Below are 22,301 nucleotides of genomic sequence, written 5' to 3' on the forward strand. Positions count from 1 at the left end.
AGGCAGGAGTGCATTCTCCATCCTTCTTAAGACCATCTCGCATAATGTACCTGCCAGGGGGCTACCCATGGCTACACCTTTCTGTTGCGTGTAAGTGACGCCTTTAAAACTAAAGATGGATGAGAATGTGGTTAAGTGCGTCATCTCTAGTATATGTTTTCTTTTCTTTTCTGGGGACTTGATCATGCTTAGGAGGAAGTCTCTTAGGTGGCAGAAACATGGTTCCAGCTTGACGGAGGGATATAGAGCCTTGAAGTCCAGTACGGTCATATATTTAACTTCTTGCGGATTCATGCTAGCCATTCTTTGTAGGAGGTCTATGGGTTGTTGCCAGAAAGGGCAATCCATAAACTTTCGAGAGGCTAGTAAAATATCTACGGCCTGGCGCTCAGGCGACACGTAAACGCCAGAAAGGCGGATTTGCAGAAGCTTACGATGAACCCGCCGGTCAGTCTCCGCACAGCCCCTACCCTTCCCTAGGTATATGAGATGTTCAACACGCACCATATTCTGTTAGTATTTTATTTTCAATATCCCCACGAGGCATATATTTTTATTATTATTGTTCACTGTTTGTTATCTATCTTTACATTATTCTCCTGTATTGTATTATTTAATACTCATCGACGTAGAGATGGCGCATGCCATCCTATTTAAATGTTGTTCTTAAAACGTTCCAAACGAGCGGTCGTTACTGCTAAACGTTCTTATGTTCGATTTTTTCGATGTTCTAACCTGAAGAAGGTCGTTAAACACGATCGAAAATGTTAGTTAGATTCTTTTAAACAAGGCTGCTTATATAAGGTGGTATGAGTTGGGTATTGATTAGTCATGCAGTCAAAGATGAGCTATAATAATAACTATGGGTTAAAGTTGTGACTAGACCAAGAAAGCTATAGTAATGTCCATTTTCTTGATATTAATATCACATGCAAATAAGGTGAAATATGGACTAACATCTACAGAAAACCAGGATTAAATATCATCATTATCCCAAATAATTCAACAGATCCCAGGAACTTTAAATATGCAGCTTTCCGCTCGTGGATCAAACGAGCCTTTACTCATCGTACAAATATACTTGATACTTAAGAGGAATTGGATTACATTATACAAATTGCACAACAAAATGGTTACGAAAAGGATATCGTAAAAAACTCATTGCAACATTTCAAAATAAAGCCAACCAATCTCCTATAAGTTACGACAAACGTATGACGGTACTCAACTATCACTCATTCTTAAGAAAAATGATTAATGATATTGCGCACCGCAATAATTTACACATCATTTACCATCATAATCCTATGGTGTACAAATTACTGAGAAATGACAAAAAGAATGACAACTAGATCACTAATTCGGGCATTTATTCCATACCAATCAAAGACCGTCATTTTGATTCAGATAGAGTTTATGTAGGAGCTACATTGCGGAACTTGGAACAAAGAATCAAAGAACACAAATACTCTATCAGCAAAAACAACAATAACACCGTTTTAGCATCGTACACCAACCAGCATGAAGTTAACGTTCTATGGGACCAAGCCTCCATCATTAGACCAACGACTAGTAGGCACTCTATCAAACACCTTGAAAAGCTGGAAATTTATAAAGTGCAAATTAAAACAAAATGTATTAATCACAGGGATGCAGACTCTTTGTCCACAGCATGGAAATCATTTTATCAAGATAATCTATAATAGTTAAAAAACAAATTTGTAATGCAGAACTGTTGAGCTATTTATGTATTTATATCTTTATACCCTTATCATTATTTTGAATTTTATACCCCTAAGTGCACAACATTGTATACACATGTGCATTCATTATTTTCATAATTTTAATTTTATTACTTTCTATTTCTGTAATATTCTTTTTATTTTATCATTTAACTGACAAAGATCGTTAAAGATGATCAAAAATGTTTTTTTTTTAAATATTAAATTTTTGCTGGAGTGTTTAAAAAGGTGATATTTTTTTATAATTCTAAATAAAATTAATAATTGTGTAATATTTTAATTTTAACCAAATTCTTAATTAAATAGAAAATCAAATTATAAAAAATAAAATCTTCCACATGAAAGCCACTTTTAATTTTAAAAGTAAAAAGGTAGGGACACACCAGATGTTTTCTGTGCAAAAAAGTGTATTTTATAACAGAAAAAGCAATTCATTTACAAACCAAAAAAGGGCTGAAAACAGAGTTCAACATAGACATCTACATTTCTATAAAATAATACATACAAAGGACTAATGAAACAACAAACATCACATTTTATACAAAAGTCATGTACAGTACTAGAGCAATCTCCAATATGTAAACACACAGTAAATAATACTATTGTTAATTACAATTTTCCTGTATTTAATTAAATACATAAGCAAACACTATACATGTAACCAAAATCCAGCAAGTAAACTACAAGAAAGCAAATGTTTTTATCTGTGTTTAATGAGTATCACCAGGCTAACTGATCTTTTCAGTTCGAATGTAGCTATTAAAACAAACAGTTTAAACAGAAAAGTTACTTAGAACAGATGATTTCTGTCCACTTGTTAAAAGAAGGGTGATATAAGAGAGAGAGAGGGGGGGAAGGGAGAGGGTTGTAAGACTAAACTTTGTAGATCAGCTTCCATGCAGAGAGGAAGGAAGGTCTACATCTCTAAAGTTGACAGCTGCATTTTTTCTTATGGCTTTGTAAACCTCTAATAGTTCTAAACATCTAAGCTGGTTTTTGTGGGAGGTGCTACATAAAAGGCTTGCTCAGTTGAAATGTACATCTATGTTGGAGTCGGAGACTAAGGTTGCTCATACAGCATTGGCTAGCCCTTTCATGATGGACATCCAATGTTCTTTGAAATGGATGTTTAAAGATTGCCCTGTAACAAACGTGTATTATAAGTTGTGGTTGGCTCTGATCGGTAAAGGGATTAATCAGTCCCAACTATATATGGAAAATCCAGCAACAAATTGCTTAACTTTCCCAGCAATACTTAATACTGCATGTGTGGCACCATATGTTATGATATTTTATTTTAAAAACTTTTAATATTTTAAATTATTATAAAATGGCAAAATGCTTAATTTTGATGGTAGGGATGGGTTTTATAAAAAGTTGTAAATGCTAATAATGAGTAAATTGTCATTAAGCCCGACCCCACTTGATACATCACACATTCCCCTTTATCTCCCCATCCCATCAACCTCTACCATCAAAATTTAATAGTATTAACCTCTAATATATGAACCAAACTGCAAAATTTCAGAAATTTGAGAAAAGTGCAGAAGTTATTAAGCTTTAAAGAAAGTGAACAAAATCAAGCCCCCCCACACACACACACGAAAAACTCCCAAATTTTTTTGCATTTCTTGACATTTCACGGTTCTGAGTCCAAAAACGTAAAAATCTTGGGAGGAGTTATTTTTTGACCAATTGCCATACTTTCCCTCTGTTATATATAACAGAGTTAGAAAAGTAATAGATGATCAAAACTAGACAAAGTCAAAATTATAAACTGCTAGGAAAATAACTACCCAAAGTAAGTGCTTTTTCAATATAAATACAAAGATTTAATTTTGTCCACAATGAGGCAATCAATGATTGTGTGTCTATATTTCTGTCTACCTGCACAAAACCTTGCTTTTGCAAACTACAAGATATCCTCACATCCAACATTGAGAATTCTGCTGAACACATGTCCAACAATCACATCTAATGTGTCACTCCTCTTTCTTCACTTACTACCTACATCAAAAATGAGGCATACCTATGGGTAGCCCATTATCAGGAATGTTGTGTGAACTGGTGATTCAACAATTGGAATATTCAATCTTATCTTCTTACAACAGCCAGATTTTATTATATGTGAGATAAGTGGATGACATCTTCATAGTTGGGAGGCAAAAACTGAACACAAAGGACTTTCTACTAAAGTATAACAACAATTCATACAGACTATTGTTGAGAATGGAGCAAGAGAGTCCCACCAATGTACTTTTCTAGTTATCCACATCTCAATTCACCAAGGATAACTGATAACTAAGGTATTCCAAAAAAACAGACATAGCCCAATCTATATTATGGCCACATTCCATGATCTGTTTACATATACAAGTAAACTAGCTGTGCTTACTGCTCTAATCTGATGAACCTACACACATTGTTCCACCTAAGAAGATACAAAGAAAGAATTAGCATATATCAAGAACTTAGCAAAACAACACAGTTACCCTGCATGTCTAGTTGAACAGATGGTCCTACATTAATACCGACAAGTAGCAGTTGCATATTACAGGACCATGTGTTTTGTCTATAGGAAGATTACTAAATGCAACAGTCTCAAAATTGCATTTAAGAAAAGTGCTACAATTTTCTCACTTTTCAGAAATATATTCTGTAATCTATAATTTTTAATAAAAAGGTATGTTCATGCATATTTTTGTTATTATTCTATGAACTTCATAATTTTGCTGTTCTATAAATTTTTCTGAAATTCAAAAGTATTCCATAACTTCAGAAAATTAAGAAGCACTGCCTTATACCCTTCAATAAAGCTGCAACCATGCTTCTATGTTTTATATTTATGTCTGTTTTAAAATTTTATACATGTTAAAAATGCTACCAATTCTTTATATACAGTGATGCCTTGACTTATGAGTTTTAATTCATTCTGTAACAGAACTCTTAACTCAAATTATTCTTATGTCAAATCAATTTTCTCTATTGAAATGAAATGAAATGCCATTAATCCATTCCGGATCTCCAAAACATTGCAATTTTTTTGTTACATGTTTTTAAATAAGAAAAATGTACTTATAGATAACGAATATTGTATAAAAACAGAATAGAATGTACACTTGTATACTTGTAGCTGACAGGGGCAGAAGATCAGGTGCACTCAGTGGTATTACCTGACTTGAAGATTAAAAAAAAAAAATAAATAAAAGGCAGAAAGTGAAGACAAAGGTGAAAATACAGAAAATAGGATACGAGCGGAAAAAGGGAAGCACAGGATGTCTTTGCTAGATTTATTAAATCAAAGTAAAAATACAAAGAATACAGAAATAAAATAACAAACAATACAATAGCAACATTGAAAATGTACCAAATGCACACCCACTACACTTTGTGGGAATGACATAGATAATATTTACATTATATGCATTTGTGATCAATTGTTAAAGTAAAGTTTACATTACACAAATGCACTCACTGTCATGATGATTGATAGCCAGATTCCAACACTCCAGTTGAAGCAAGGAAGTCCATGAGACTTTTAAAAAGTTTTTGATCCATGACAAAGTTGTCCATTTTGCGTGGCCAGTTGAGTCCTTGGGAGAGTGCAGTCCTTAGAAGTGTTTCTCGTTCATGTGTGAAGTTATCACAATCAAATATATAATGATGAACATCTTGTACTGAGGTGTTGTTACAGCCACATAAGGGAGTGTCTATGTGACCAAACTGGTGAAGATAGGCCTCAAGGTTGCCATGACCAGTAAATTTGTGTATTTATATATGTGATGGAAAGATGCTTCATATTAAGTCTTGTCTCTATGTTGGGGATAAAAGAAAATGTTATCCTTCCAGTGTTACCATTCTCCCATTCTCTCTGCCAAAGGCTGATAGCAGTAGCATGAACAGTGTTCTTGATACTGGTGTAGGGAATGTCGCTGAACTCAGGAGGGGAGAAGGAATTTGCACTTAACTTTGCTTGTTTATCAGCTGCCTCATTGCCAGCTAAGCCTGTATGTCCTTTAACCCAGGTTAACACGATTGAATTACTGTTGTTTTGAATTTCATGAAACACCATATGAGAAAAGTAACATGTTGGATTTTTGAGCTTTTGGATGGCAGTTTGGGTATAACTGCAAATCCTTACTATTTGGTTCTCAATCCCCATGTTGCTAAGATGATTAACAGCTTTAAAAATGGCATACAGTTCTGCTTGAGAGACTGTACAGAAGCTTTCTAGCCTGAATCCAGCAGTATAGATCGGAGTTGTTGACTTATTTTTCATTATAACATATGCTGCTCCTATCTTATCATTTTGTTTTGAGCCATCCTTGAAAATCATGTAAGTAGCTGAGACTTTATTTTCCAGAGATTTAATAGCGATAGATGAGTATTTTGATGGATGAATGTTAAAGATTTTGTGAGGCAATGGGCATTCTGTGACTAGCCTGTTAAGGAGGGATATGCTCATGTTAGGAAGAAGACCAATGTGAATATAGTCAACAATTTCGTCATCATTCTGATATGTGATTCCATTTTTTCCTAGGTACCAATTCCACATCACTTCTTTGGCACTAATATGTAGGGAAAACACACCTGCAATTACCTGTAAAGCTACAGTAGGAGCTGTTCGATACGCTTTGCAAAGCCAAAGGAGAGTAATGCGTTGAATTTTATTCAGTTTCTTTTGAGTCCTAATTGCCTAATTGTATCTGTGCAGGTTGCCCAGAAAGGTGCTCCATAAAGGATTGTTGTTTCTATACAGGCTCTGTAAATAATCTTGATATTCCCATCATCCAATCCCCATCATTTGTTAGATAAATGAAGGGCATTGGAGAGTTTAATTACCCTGTCAGAAGTTTGATTTAAGTGTGTGGTCCACGTGAGCCCTTGATCAAATATATTTCCCAAGTATTTGAAATTCTTTGTATTTTTAATTCTATTGTTGTTAATAACTATCCTGAATGCCTTTTTTAAATGGTGTCCTTTTGATATAAAACCATATTTTGGCATTTTCTGTAATTAATGTTTAGTTTATTTAATTCACACAAATTGTTGATTTTTCCCAACAGTAAGTTTGCCTCTATTTGGAGAACTTCATTATTTTTGTGAGAAACCATGACAAGGGCGCCGTCTGCAAAACCCTGTATTTTCCAATCACAATTTTTTTCTTGTATTGTTGATGTGGAGAAGACTATCATAGACAATATTCCACAAACTGGGTCCTGAGCATAAACCTTGTGGGCATCCTCTTGAAATTGATCTTATAATATATTCTTCATTGGCCGTTGTGTCAGCAGTTCTGTTTTTCAGATAGTCATTGAGAATTTGGAATAAATTTTTGGGCATCTAAATTGTTTACGTTGTTTCATAACTGCTGGCCACCAAAGTGTGTTAAATGCATTTCTGAAGTCAATTGAGATCAAAAGACAGTGTTCCATTTTCCTCCAAGCTTCTTTAATAAAGTTTACCACCTCACTAATAACATGATAAGTTAATTTTCTTTTGACAAAACCAAACTGGGCAGGATGAAATAGATTTCTTTTGTTTAGAAAGTAATTAATACGATTAATGACCAGACCATCGAGGACCTTCCCTGGAACTAATAAAAGACTGATTGGTTGAAGTTAATTTGCTTTTGTAATATTTGTGTTACTTCCTTTCGGTGTGAATCTGACCTCAGCAAGTTTCCACGGGTCCAGGAATCTTTTCGTTTCAAGACATTTGTTGAATATATACACGAACACAATGGGTACTGCCTTAAACACATGCTTGGTCGTTTTAGGAGTGATACCGTCATCTCCTGGAGCTCATCCATTTTTCAGTGTCATAATTGCCTTTTGTACTTCTTGAAATGTAAATGGAATATCATCATCAGAATCAGGAGGAATCATGCTATTCAATCGAGTCTGTATTCAATTGATCCTGGTTGTCTTCATTTTCATCATCATTTGGAAAGTGACTGTCAAAGATATATTTTATTGTGTCAATGTAATTATCAGTAAATTGTCCATCGTCTTTCTGGATACATGATGGAATGGTTATCTTTTTATGTGGTTTACAAACTATATCGTACAGATCACTCTACACATTCTTTTTCCCCATTTTCGTGCAAAAGTTCTTCCATGCTTGAGTTCTTGTTTTATTGATCTCCGTCTTGTAATTATTAAAGTGAATCCTATATTGGGCTCTCTTTCTTTCCTATTCAGTAGGATCCTGTTCCTGTTGACAATTCTTTACAAGTCTTCTCACTTTTCTTCATTGAAAAGCCAATTCTTCATTCCACCATGGTGTATTCTTACATTAGTGCTGTTTTGTCATAGTTGAATAATCAAATAAGCAGTTATCATTGAAGTAGTGAGATGGTTGGATAAGAGGTTTAAGTCGTTAATGCTATGTATTTCAGTTTGTGCCCAGATGTCTCGAAAAAAGCGTCCAATAGCGTCCAATCAGTACTTTTTGTCATTATCAGATTATTAGGATCAGTTTGTATACTTTGTAGCATCCACTGAATATATCTGTGATCATTTCCACTTATTTCATCAAGAGTATAACATTCGATGTCTAGACGTCTTGCTTGGTGATTCATTAAGCACAAGTCTATCCAGCTTTCACAACAATCCGTGTAATATGTAACAAGTTCGCTTAGATTATTAGAGGTAATAGCATGTCTTGTCATAAATTCTAGCACTTGACACCCTCCTTGGATTCATCTCTGGGCTATGCCAGATTGGTAATTTTGCATAGAAATCGCCTCCTATTATCAAGGATCCTGGTATTTGGGAATAGATCCTTTTTAGTTCTTAAAGAAGAGATTGAATATCATCATTTGGAAAACTGTATACTAAAGAGAAAGAGATAATCATATTTATTTTGGTGTTTTACCATAATAATGTTTGAAGTACTGTTCATTGGATCAAAATGGGTCTCGATTTGCTTATTGCGTACAACAATTCCAACTTTAAGATTTGACACAAAGTTTTCTGGTGGAAATGTTTGCCACCTGAATAGAATGTACAGCAATAAACTGATTTTGCAGATGTTGTAGCATTTGCTGCAGAGATATAAAAAAAAAATGTAAAAATTGAGAAAGAAGACAGTGGCACTGCACCCAACATGGAAGTGAACTAATGCATGTGTTATGGACAAGTGATTAATACGGGCATTATGAATAATGACCAACAAAATTGAGCACTGTAATAAATTTCAATAATTTATCAAATTGACTGGTCATTATGAATACTGCTATCACCTAGTCGAGCAAAGTGATGATAATACATTGAGGAGTGATCATCCAACATATGCTAGCCAATCAGAACTTACATCTTAGTTGCACATGCATATTGTATTTAGTACCACTTTTTAAATTTATGTGACCAGTAGTTAATCTTTCTTCTTTGACAAAAGTAATGATCATGGAGGAATCATTAAGTGATATGAATAATCGCTTCAACAACCGATTAAATTAGTTAATAGCAGAAAAAGGTGAGAACAATCAAATTTTTACAAAATCAGCGTATTTGTCAATGATACAAAAAATGTAACAGTCAAAAATGAAAGTTACTTCTACGTTACCAGAAGAATATCAGTTAATAGTACTTTGAAATAATTCACGAAAAATAAATATTTTTAAATGAAATAAGTGGAGCTTTTTTTAATCAAATTTAAAATTCGGTACTAAACACAATATGCACACGCAACTCAGAGTGCCGATTGGCTAGCGTATGTCAGATGATCACTCCTCAACTTATTATCATCACTTTGCCCAACTAGGTGATAGTAGTATTCATGACCAGTCAATTTGATAAATTAATCAATATTTGTCACACTGTGCACCTTTTTTTGGTCATTATTCATAATGCCCAATTAATCACTTTGTCCATAACACATAGCATACATCACCCAATCATGTGTTTTTCAATAAGCTAGCCTGTCAGACATTGAAAGATTAATGAAAATAACCGAAATTATTGCAATTTTCCATCTTCTTTTTATTAATCTATGATTCGTTGTGCCAACTAACAGTGGGGTATCTTAAGCTGACTCATAACACAAATTTTAGCTCTCATTTCAAAGCAAAAAATTGGCCAAGAGATGGCTATCTCAAAAAACTTGTAAGTTGGGACACTCTTAAGTCAAGGTACCACTCTATATAGTTTATATTTTACATCTATGTTTTTGTTTGAATTAAATAAAAAGTTTTTGAAAAGTTGTGTTCTGTGCATTCCAATTTCAAATATCATTGTTGACCTGATGCAGATCTCTTGTAAGATCAAAAATATTTGTCAATTTTCAAATTAAAGTTGGTTACTGGATATTAAAAGATTTTGTTGGTTGTGCTTAATTATCAATATTAAAAATACTTTGTGTTTAATTTTGTTCAAAATGATGTAAATGTTTAAACATCAGTTTTGCTTGTTTTAATGTTATAACACAACATCAATTTTTAGAATTTTGTCAGCTATCAATGATTTTAATATTCATTTGAACTATTAACATAATTTTTTTTAACTTGTGACTAGAATTTAAAATCTGCATGTAACTTGCATCCCTTTCAAACATATATGGTGTGTTATCTGCATCAAATCACAGTAATTAAATGCAATTACATTCCAGTAAATTTTAGTATTAAAGTTTTAACAGTAATATGACAAATTATACAAAACCTATAACTATACAAAATTTGAAAAAAAATTTTTTAAATAATGAATGAAAAATTTCTTTTATAGAGTTATTGCACAATATATTATTATTATTATTATAATTTAATGGAAAATTTAAATTACCATAATTACATATTTCTAGACCATAGAATAAAATAAAACTTTTAAATCGGTGTATGTGCCAACTTGTATCATGCATCAATATATTCATTATTATAAACTAAAAATTTAAGAATTTTAAATAAAAAATTAAGTATTGTTAAATTAATATACTTAAATTAACTTTAATAATATACATGAAATATTCAAAAAGTAACTGTAAAAAATCCAATTTGAAACTAAAGCAATGCTGTCATGTTTAACATCAATATACATAGTTGCTAATGATCCAAATTTGTAATACTGAATGATTATAATATTGCACAGAACAATTGTGAAAGCATTTTTCCAAATGACAAAAAAGTTAAACAAGTGGTAGCTCAAAGTCCAAGCAGTTATTTAATTTTTATGATTCAAAGAGGCTCCATTTGCTGAAGTCTAACTTTTTCTCAGCTTGTCTCAGCTCATGCAGACAATGTCATGTCCTAGCAGTCTTTCAGAGTAATGCCAATGCCAAACTGCATCCAGCATACTAGACTGTGGATTTACTGCAAACATTTTGATGGAAAATCCATCAACATCCTCCCATACAGTCTGGATATGATTCCTTCTGAGTTTCATATTTTCTACATTTCTACTTTTTTACCCAGATTCCCAAAATGGTAAGCTGATGCCTTTACCACCTCTCAACCAGCCAACTTGTTTTTCCCACATGTGAGGTTCCAGAACAGGTCAAAACAAAAATTTAATTTCAAATTAATTAAAAGCAAAAGTGCTATTGTCAAGTTGAACTAAAGGTCACGTTCATTATGTAAGGGAGAGGAGAAGAAAAAAAAAACTGTAGTTGTTAAAACAAGTGCAAATATGAATGACATAATGGATTAGGTGGAATGTTGGCCAGGGAAGATAGAATGCTGACAGGAGCACTCATAAACAATCGATCTAGGTTAAAAGTCAAAAAATTAGACAGTTAGAAAAACATAAACAAACATCCACAGCCAACCCGATATACATTAAAGCAATAAACCAACCAAAGCCTGAAAATTCAGCTTTGGCTGGTTTATTGCTTTAGTTAGAAAAACATCATGTGCGATCATTAAAATCCAAAAATTGACAGAAACAGAAACAACAGGTTAAATTATGAGTGCACAGATTATAGTTTTGTCAACAAACTCTGGTCAGAGTCAACAAAAAGATATCGGACAAATGCCATGAATTGGGCCTTTCTTGTGACCCAAACAAGTCTCGAGTTTTACCTAGAAACAAAAAGGAGACCATAGGAAAGCGAGGAAGGAGATATGGGACCAATCAAAAGGTCAGATTTAAGGAAAAAATCCTATAAAAACCCCCCAAATCTCAAGGTCGAAATACCAATTTTCTCCTAGTATAATCGAGCCTAATCTGTGTTGCATCCTCCCTGGATTGTTCCAACTCATCCTGACATCCAAGAACTCATAACTAAGCATGCCATCTCCGCTACATCATTTCTGCCCCAGGACTTCATCATCACCAAAGCATCGTCATCACTGTCACCATCAATGGTCAAGTAATGCTAGAAAATAGACAGTCGTTGCACCCAGTCACCCAATCTTCAAAGCAGACTATTTTGTTTGTAGTGTAAGTTATTTTGTCAAAAATAAACAGTTTTGTAAGGACATGTGTTATCTTTGCCTCCAGCATCAATACCTACATACAATCAATCTCTAGGCTTTTCCTGATGCACAAATAACTGTTTGCCCCTGAAAGTTGGCTTCTTACACATATTGAAGGATTATATATGTGATCACAATTTTTCTACTGACAAAGACACGAAACCCATTGTTGCAGAATGGCTGTAACTATAGAGATATCAACTTTTGATAATGGAGTAAACAAGCTTATTAAATGTTGCAATAAATACATGAACAGACTGCATGATTTTGTTGAGAAGTAATAGTTTGAAAATAAATTGTGTATGTTTTTATTTTCATAATAAAAGCTTTTATATATAACAATGGCCTTTGTAAAGTTACTTTTTAATCATTTCATGCATATATTTTTCATTATTAATTTCTTAAGATATGCAATTATATCTCACCATATCAACACAATTTATTATCTGAATTGCATCATTTACCACTTCAGATCTGGTAGCATTTCTATTATCAAACTGTAAAAATATAACTATTATTATTATTGATAGTAATAATAATATATTGCTATTATAAGAATAATGATAAACAGATAATAGGAAAATATTAAAGCATGTCAAATGTTTTCTTTGTATTTCTTATATTTCAGAATTTATATTTATGTTAAAAACTTATGACTTAATTGTTTTTTTAAAAATAATTCTATACAAAAGTTAAATAAATTTGTTTACTAATATGATACAGATAATAAGATAATATAATATATATATTCAGTTAAATATATAAAAGAACAATTTACCATAGCTTGATCAATAACAAGTGCCAATTCAATGTATTTGAATACTTGACTTACATCACGCTAAGAAAAGTAATTACTTATTAATCTGACTTATCATGATTAAATTATAACATTTAATACATAAATGTTATTATTTACAAAATATAAAAAATGAATTATTTACTTTGTATTTTATAGGACGTATCCTAAACTGCTTGAAGCCCCATTCGTGCATTCCAGTATTTCCTATTTATCCAAATTATTCGATAAGAAAGGAAGAATAGACTTTTGTTAAAATATTATTTAAAAACTTACCACACGTATGCTTTCCTTTATTTTCTGTAAAATACCTATATAATACATGTGGGTGTTTCCTCTAAAAATTTGAATGATGAAAATATATAACCCAAACATTACAAATATTAAAATATGTAATAATATTTATGTACTTACTGATAAATCACCTCCATAAAATGGATGGATGACAAATGTTTCATTTTCTACATGAATGATTCCACTATTAATCAGAAAAAGTATTACTATTTTCTCAATCTACATTAAAATTGGATTTATTTCAAGTTTGCATTTACTTTAAAATATTTTAAAAATTAATTCACCTAACTCCATTGCAGGTTCTCAGAGCAGCCAGAGCACCTGGATAATCTTTGATGGTACCATGATAATAACATTGTTCAATTTCCTATAAATCGGTGTTATAAGTATTTATTATCATTGAAAAATTTTACAAAATATAATTTATTATTTTATAAATAAAAATAATTAGAAAATTAAAAAAATAAACTACTGTAAAATGTTATAGAGGATATAATGACTAAGATACCTGATCACAAACTCAATAACATGTAAATCTATATTATTGAAATTTTACTATTTTAATTTCTTTGTTGTAAAACAAAATACTGTTCCAAGCTATTAAAGTTACACAGTAAAGCTAAACTTGAAACATAAATATGTGTTTCAAGTTTAGCCTCATACCTATGTTCTTAACATAATATATTTTTTGTACATTCGTATTTTATTCACTTTTGAACCTTTTTCTGATTTTCTATCATCATAATCTATTTCCATTCTTTACATCAGCATGCCATTTCCTGTACCCTAGACACTTCAGATTATTTAAGACTCTCTTGGAATGGTCCAGGTTAAAAAAAGAAAAACCAGATGTGACCTATGGGAAAGGAAAAGAAAGGAGCAAGATCATTTTTCTTTATCAACAGTTGTTGAACTTCAAGTGTAACAAGCAAGAGGGGTAATAAGCAAAGGATGAAGGTTTGAAGAATAAGACTGTTATTGATCCTTGAACTAGTTTGTCTATGTAAAGAAACAACTAACATACATAGGAATTAGATTCCTTAGAGAAGAAAAAGGGAAACACTAAAATAAGTTATGGCCAAACTACATAGTACTACATTCTTACTCACTTTTTGTCAAACCATTTTTTTTTCTATACTACTAACTCCAATAGTTCAATCACCTTTTACAATATAACACACTTCATAAAACCTCCAAGTGTCCAGTGATAAATTTCATGGGTAAACAAACATTTTCAGGCTGCTCATGAATTATATTTCAGGCTTTCAGCTTTCTATAAATCAAACATGCAACCATTGGCTAGCTTGTTTTGTAAAATTTAGAATGTTAACTTAAAATTCTGTTCTTCTGATGTCATGCTATTTGAAACCAATTATAATATACCTTTAAACTTTCTAATTTAACCAATGCAAGAACCATTTGAAAGGCCTACAGGTAATAATTGTTAAAGAGAGAATTTTTTTGGAGGAAAGAAAGTAGTAAGATAGTGAATCATAAATATAATAAACTATTGTGTGCAATTCAGAGTCAGCTGGTGTTAATATTCGAAGGCCTGGGTTATTTAATTAAATCCTCATTTTCAGGTTGGTGTCAAAGGCCAGTTGGAACTTCCAATTTTTCGTGGTTTGATACAGATTGTAGATTGAGTATTGCTAGAAGAAATCAGGCTTTAAATACGATGAAACATGCAAAGATTGGGAATAGTGAAGCTATAAGTAATTTTGTTAAAGAACGTAATGTGACTCGCAATATATGTAGAGCAAAGAAAAAGGAGAGAGGATTTTTACAGAAGATTAATAAAAGTTTGGCATCTAGTGATAGTAAACAGTTCTGGCAAGTCATTCATTTTTTTGTTAAAACTAAATATAAGGAACTTCCAGATCTTGATTGGTTGGCTTATTTTCCAAGGAAATTTCACTCTAGAAAATATTTACCAAATATTTCTGTATATAACTGGTGTGTGAATTGGCAGGATGATGTGGTGGATATGGAGATAACAGGACTGAAAGTGAAAAGATTTAGTCACTATGAAAAATGGTACTGCTCCAGGTATTGATGGTATACTGGTGGAACTATATAAGTACTTCCTGTGCTTGATTAGATATACATTATTAAACAGACCTACCATATATCAATTAGGAAATATTCCATTGGATTGAACTATATGTAAGATTATTCTTATATTTAAGGGGCTTAGAAATTTACCCTATAATTATAGAGCAATTTTGTTACTATTAGCAATTTTGTAGTTTTTTGTAAAATTAACATTTTACAAAAACTACACAATTGGTTTTTACAAAAACTACACAGTTATGCTACCATCTCATATTAAATTTAATGACCATTCCAAATAAATTCCATAAATATCTAAATTAAAAATTATTTATTTATAATTATTAAATTTAATATGAAATGGCAGCATAACTGCCTACCTCTTTAATATTAAAAATTAATTAATTAATTTCTAATATTTAATTATAGCCTTTACATAGCCCAAGAATTTGGCATATTGTTTGGTGTGTTTATCATATAACAGGATATGGTTATTGATGTTTATATGTAATTTGTCTAAACACAAGTTTGAAAAAATGTGTGATCACAAGCAACACTAACAAGGAGACCCTACGGCTTTGGGGAAACGAATTTTGATGATCTTCGGTGTGGAGGTAGTACACCGTGTGAATGAACTACCTGTAAAATACTAAAGTGCAATACTCAAATGTAATCGAGAAAAATGAACTTAAAGTTTTCTTTAGCACTTTATATATAAGTTATGCGTACTTCTGTTTGAGCGTGCTGTGGCGTGAGTGGTAACGCTCCTGACTCGTACGCTTGCGTACTTGGGTTCAATTCTCTTGTTCTGTATACTTTTTTTTAATTCATTAATACTTATAATGTATTTATTTATTTACTCATTCATTTATTTTTTATTATTTATTTATTTTAATTTAAAGAGTGAGTGAAAAAGACTCTACACCCATGTTCAAACCTGGCATAAGTAGTTCTCTCTCAACTTGAGAAAGGTGGGTTTTCAAAGTAAAAATATTAGACTTGGAACAGTAGAAATTAAATTAAAATAAATAAAAAATAAATGAATAAGTAAATAACATTATATTATTTAAGTATTTATGAATAAAAAAAATTATACAGAACAAGAGAATTGAACCCGAGTATGCAAGCGTACGAGTCAGGAGCGTTACCACTCACGCCACAGCACGCTCAAACGAAAGTATGCGTAACTTATATATAAAGTGCTAAAGAAAACTTTAAGTTCATTTTTCTCGATTACATTTGAGTATTGCACTTTAGTATTTTACAGGTAGTTCATTCACACGGTGTACTACCTCCACACTGAAGATCATCAAAATCCGTTTCCCCAAAGCCGTAGGGTCTCCTTGTAAGATGCTAGTGGAATGAGTGCTAAACACAGACTGTTGTAGCATGCACACAATCCGGGTCACTTGTTATGTGAAACACTGCTCGTTAAGAGCGTCATTTTTTTACAATTTGTTTTGCTTGTTATGCAAATTACTCCTTATGAGAGGTGCTCGTTAAGCGAGGTTCCACTGTTCTTGGGGTGTATTTTTCCAGTCCAATGGACAATTTTAAAACATTTAAAATATATTCATAGTAAAGTTAATATTGGAACAGATAAGATTATTAAAGCACGTATGTCTGATAGATTGTTAAGTTGGAAGGATAAATTAAAATTATTTGAGTCATTTATTCAGTTGGTAGTGCTATATGGGCCCAAGATTTGGGGCTTCGATTGGAGAGGAAAAGATGACAATTTACAAACTAATTTTATTAAACGTTTAAAAAGGTGGATTCCATCATACATTATATATTTGGAATTCCAAAGAGTCCCTCTTTATTTTAATACAATAAAAAATAATTTAAGGTGGTTACAAAAACAGCCAGTTAGTAAACTTACTGAGTCTGCTAAATTATATTTAATTTCTAAAAGAGTAGCATGGGGAGACTGAATTGTGTCCTTATTGCAAAATTTTGGCTATCAAGATTACTCCATAATGTTGAATGAAACAGATGCCTCTGATATTTTAATAAGATTAGCAAATAATTATTTAAATGAATTTAAAGATAAAGCTGCTAACTATAAATATAATAAGTTGTATTTGGATATTTTTAATGAATGGGCTTAGTAACCTATTTAAATATAGAGAGACCATTTTGTATTATACAAACAGTGTTATATGTGCGATGCAATATATTAAAAAGAATGACAACTCCATGTTTAGATTATTGTGAATTCTGTTCATCTCATGTTAATTTTAATGCTTTTCATTTAGTAACTGAATGTAAAGCTCCGACATCTGTCAGACAAAAGTATTTTGGTTCGGATTATTTATCGGTTTAATCATATAAGCAATTGTTACAAGACTATAATAAATATGACGATATTTATAATTTTATTACTAAGATAAACGGTTAATGGAAACTATTTAGTTTAAGATATACATAAATATATATATATATACCTCCTACCTATATAAATATATATATATATGTATATATAAATATATACCTCCTTATACCTCCTGATAAAATTCTGAAAGAAAAAAATATATATATATTTTTTTCTTTCAGAATTTTATCAGGAGGTGTGGAGGTGTGGATATACTATATTAGTGGATGTTTCAGTGTTTGAGAGGTGGCAGCATTTTTGGTCAGCACTTTTGGGAATATTATAATTAATAATTAATTTAATTTTTTCAGGTAGTTGTTTAATTTTTTTCTATATAATTTTCATAGAATGTTTGTTTGCATCGACTATTCACTGCCATTTCTGTGTGTATTTTTATTTCTTTTTTGGATATAAATATTATTATTGTCAGCTTTGTTTGTTGTTGTCATTAATGTTGTATTGCTTTTTTCTTTTTTAGCAGGCTTATTATTATGTGCTGTATTGTTAATAATAATGTATTTTGTACTGGAATTGATATTGATGATTGTAATGTCTTTTTTGTTGTAATATGCCTGTACATAAAGGGTTTCTGTTGTACAGTACTATTAAATAAATAATATTGTCACTCCATTCAAAAAGAATTATGAGTAGTACCCACTAATGTAATACAGCCCTAGCTACTTTTGGATCTTTACTGACAATGATGGAAATGAGACCATGATTGTTAAAAATCTTTCTCGATATGTTCAGGGCTAGAGTTGCCTATGTTCTGCAAATTTACAAGAAAGCCACTACTGTTAGATGCATTAATAAGAAAAATGCTGATCCATTTCACCCAGCCTGGAAGTTCTTCCTTAAAGAACATTTCAATTTGACTTAATTTATTTTATTATAGTTAGTTGTAAATTTTTAATTAATTTTAATTACCATAATTGATGCAGCTACCCATGACAACATAACCCACAGAAAATAGCAAAAACAAAAATAAAACTTTTATATAACACCATTGTATACCTATGTCTCTGGACAGCCATTGAAAGTAAGTTCTTGGAGAAAAAATTGCTTTTGTAGTTTGATTTTTACATTTCAATACAGTGATAAGAGATATAATATAGAGATATAATGTGATTGTAATTCATTATTAGTATCAATCTAATCTTCATTTAGATTATTTATCTGTATGGTCAATAATTGAAATTATAGTAACAACAATACAAAAACAAAAACTTTCATATGTATGAAAACAAAAACTGTTTATTAAAAATCAAATGATCATTTCAATGAATTGTTTGTTTTCAAAAGTTAGCAACCACAAATGCTAGTATATTTATAAATAAAAAACAAATATATACTTTGGCACAATTCAGAACAATTTTTGGACTAGGGCTTGCGGCACTCTTGCTCTGACATTATATGTGACCATTTTTAAAAATGGATTAAACAAATGGAATATATTTTATTTTGAAAAGATAGTTAACTATTTTTATATAAAAATATAATGTAACTATTCTCTATATAATGACTAAATATATTAATGTTCATAAACTTTATATAAAATTTCAGTATCATGTATTAAATTATTTATCATGTGTTTACATACTATGTGCAATCAAAAAAGAAATCTGTTTGTTTGTACTGTTTGGTCTTAGTGCAAAGTACAGTGTTTTTGCCACCAGAGATCACTACTTTAGACACTTGTGTGTCAGTTGGTCAAGTGGTGCCAAGTTTTTCAAACCAGAATACTTACCACATGATTTTGTAACATTGTGTTAGTGTCATGCTGCAATTCAAGAATAAATTTGTAAATTGAGAGAAAAAGTTAAATTTTGCCTTAAATTTGAGAAATTTGCCATAAAGACTTTGAAATGCTTTGTGAGACCAATGGCAACTAGGCATGAACAACAGCACAATCTTGAAAACCCAAAAAGACAAGGCAAGTCAGCAGTAAGACAAAGCATGTTGATTTTTTTTTATCATAAAGAGAGATTGTGTACAGGAAATTTGTTCCTCCAGATAAAACATTAAACTCAGACTTTTACTGAAAAATTTTAAGGCAATAGCATGAAGACTTTTACTTCATAAGACCATAAATATAGTACAATCAAATGTGATTCCAACATAACACTTATGCTCACACAGCCCTCAAAATGTGAGTGCTTTTAGCAAAATCAACAAAACAGTCTTCTCTTACCCTCCTTATTAGTCAGATTTTGCCTTTTGTGATTTCATTTTGATCCCAAAAATAAAATTAAAACTCAAAGAGTGGCATTTCAATAAGATCAAACAGATCCAGTTTGAATTGCAACCAATCCTTTGAAATTTTTGAAATAATGATTTCCAAGGAACATTTTAAGCTTTGCAATTGGGATCATTGTATAAATTCAGGAAAACTACTCTGAAGGGAACAGCAGTTAGACTTAAATATTACAATCTTTATGCTAAAGTCTAAAATTAAAACTGGAATAGATAACATGTAATAAAATGTGCACCATATATAATTTTCCAGCAAGTGGAGTTTGTGAAACAAATGTTTTTCAGTTTATTTTATAAACTTGCTACAGGTTTCAAATTACACAATTCAAAATTCCAAATTGAAATGTTTCAAATATTCAATGACATTATTTATAAATCTTTTTTTTTTAATATTGTAATCTTTTTTTTTTAATTTTTTTAATATTGTATTTATGTAAATATGTATTTCAAATAGTATATAACTTATTACTGAAAAACTGATTATATAATAAAAATAATGAAATAAAAATAAAATTTAAAATAAAAATATATATAAAGTGATCTATAAGAATTCCATATGCCTATGCATTTTTTATGTATAATTAATCTGTGGGATTATCAAAGAACGATCACCACACATTAACTAAAGATTCTGAGCATATTTATAAAATAAACCAAAAATAATTGTTCCACAAATTCCATTTGCTGGAAAATTATGTATTGTGTGCATTTTATTTCATTATAATCTTTATAGATCAAATCATTTCTTGTTGATTCCAAGACATACATAATAAAAACAACAATAATTTATAACATATACATCAACCTAACTCAATTACTAATGTCAAATGAACAGCTAGATTATTTATTATAGTCCAATAAATAATCTGGCAGTCAGGCAATAAAAACTAAAAATTTGTTTTATTAAAAATAACATAATGACAAATAACATTACTAACAAAGAGAGAGACAGGGTATCTAATTCAAACAAAACTTGATGAACAAGTAGCCCTTAACACAAACAGCTCCTTGTCCAAATAATAAGACCCACTTCTCAAGCATTGCCAAAAAATAGACCTCTGAAAATTTAGTGTTTATCTTATAAGGCTTTGGAAGTTTCACGTTTCCTCAGAGCAGCATTAGCTGAGTATACAGAATGCGAGCCACTGGAGTGGCATGATGTAGGTTTGAAACTTTGCAATTTTAATTGTTTTGTTTTTGTGTGTATGTAACATAATTATTTTTTTATTTTTCTTTATCATTATCATTACTATTAATAAGTACAAATGACAAAATAACACCAGTAATATCCAGAAAATAATATACAGTGAGTGATCAGTTAATGAACAAATCAGATAACAAACACTTTTGCAAAAGATTTTAATGTTCGGATAACGAACACATCACAGAACAAACACAAGAAGAAGTAACGTAAAATAATGAATACCAATTGGTCTTCCCTTGTCATCATGCAACAATTCGAAATTTTCGGAGCACGGGAGACATCGACATCAACGGTCAACCTGGTATATATTAATTAATAGGATAGTATTCCTCCGATCTTCGAAACTCTCCCTTGTAATTCCAGCCTTTTAATTTTCTGACAGAAACAATTCTTTTATAGCATTCGTGAGACTGTCGAGTAGGCACTCATTAAGTTTTGAGTCGGTTTTTATATTCAACAGGCGAGAATATAATAGCAAACGTAGAGAGTGGGGGGAAGATGTCTGATGTTGCTGGGCAGTATGGCTTGAATAGGTCCACAATAGGCCACAGTTCAATCTTATCTAAGAAAGATACTGTATTGCTGCTTCAGTCAAAGACTTAAGCAGTTTAAGGAGTAACAAAACACATCTGAGAAATAAAGAACATTGAAGAGCTCATAATAGAACCTGAAACTGATCTGATGACAGAAGAATGCCAAGAAACTCAGCGAGATATGTTTTCTTCTGATAAAGAGGATTAATGCAGATGTCTGCTATTAAACATCTTTTGAAAAAGTGGGAGGATGTCAATGGAGGATAACAATGCTCCTCAATATGCATGTGAAGAAAATGAGCCATTGCTCTGATGTAGACCCATTTCTTGTTGAATCTGTTGTCCATAATGAGGACAGAAAACACCTCAAATAAATTTTGCTTGTTAATAGGGTCTTTGGCATTTCATAATAAAGAAAATACAGTTGGGTTTCTCTTGTCGGAGATGCTAATTTGGTTTGTTCCCACACAATGTTTGTAATCTTATAAAGATGTAGGTTAACATATGTGTCCTTCTTAGATCAGACTGATATCTAAGGAAAGATTTTTAACAAGGCTTGAAGGATACCCATGTTGCTTTTTTTACGAATTTAGTCTGATGTCTCTGTCAATGATGTTGGTAGAATGCGTAAAATCTTGACTTCAG

General features: G+C 31.3%; 1 protein-coding gene across 1 annotated transcript in view; it reads right to left on the minus strand.

Annotated features, from left to right (window-relative positions):
• Positions 1–22,301, minus strand: part of LOC136976189 (disintegrin and metalloproteinase domain-containing protein 11-like) — a 155,245-nt gene that overhangs the window by 74,089 nt on the left and 58,855 nt on the right. Inside the window, exons 6-11 of the mRNA XM_067271415.1 lie at positions 13,525–13,607; positions 13,361–13,424; positions 13,223–13,283; positions 13,092–13,153; positions 12,929–12,988; positions 12,576–12,647 (exon numbers count right to left, since the gene is read on the minus strand). Coding sequence (XP_067127516.1) covers positions 12,576–12,647; positions 12,929–12,988; positions 13,092–13,153; positions 13,223–13,283; positions 13,361–13,424; positions 13,525–13,607 — 402 coding nt within the window. The remainder of the gene's footprint in view (positions 1–12,575; positions 12,648–12,928; positions 12,989–13,091; positions 13,154–13,222; positions 13,284–13,360; positions 13,425–13,524; positions 13,608–22,301) is intronic.

Source organism: Centruroides vittatus, unplaced genomic scaffold (assembly GCF_030686945.1).
Source record: "Centruroides vittatus isolate TY-2023 unplaced genomic scaffold, ASM3068694v2 contig_397, whole genome shotgun sequence".
NCBI classification, from domain to species: Eukaryota; Metazoa; Arthropoda; class Arachnida; order Scorpiones; family Buthidae; genus Centruroides; species Centruroides vittatus.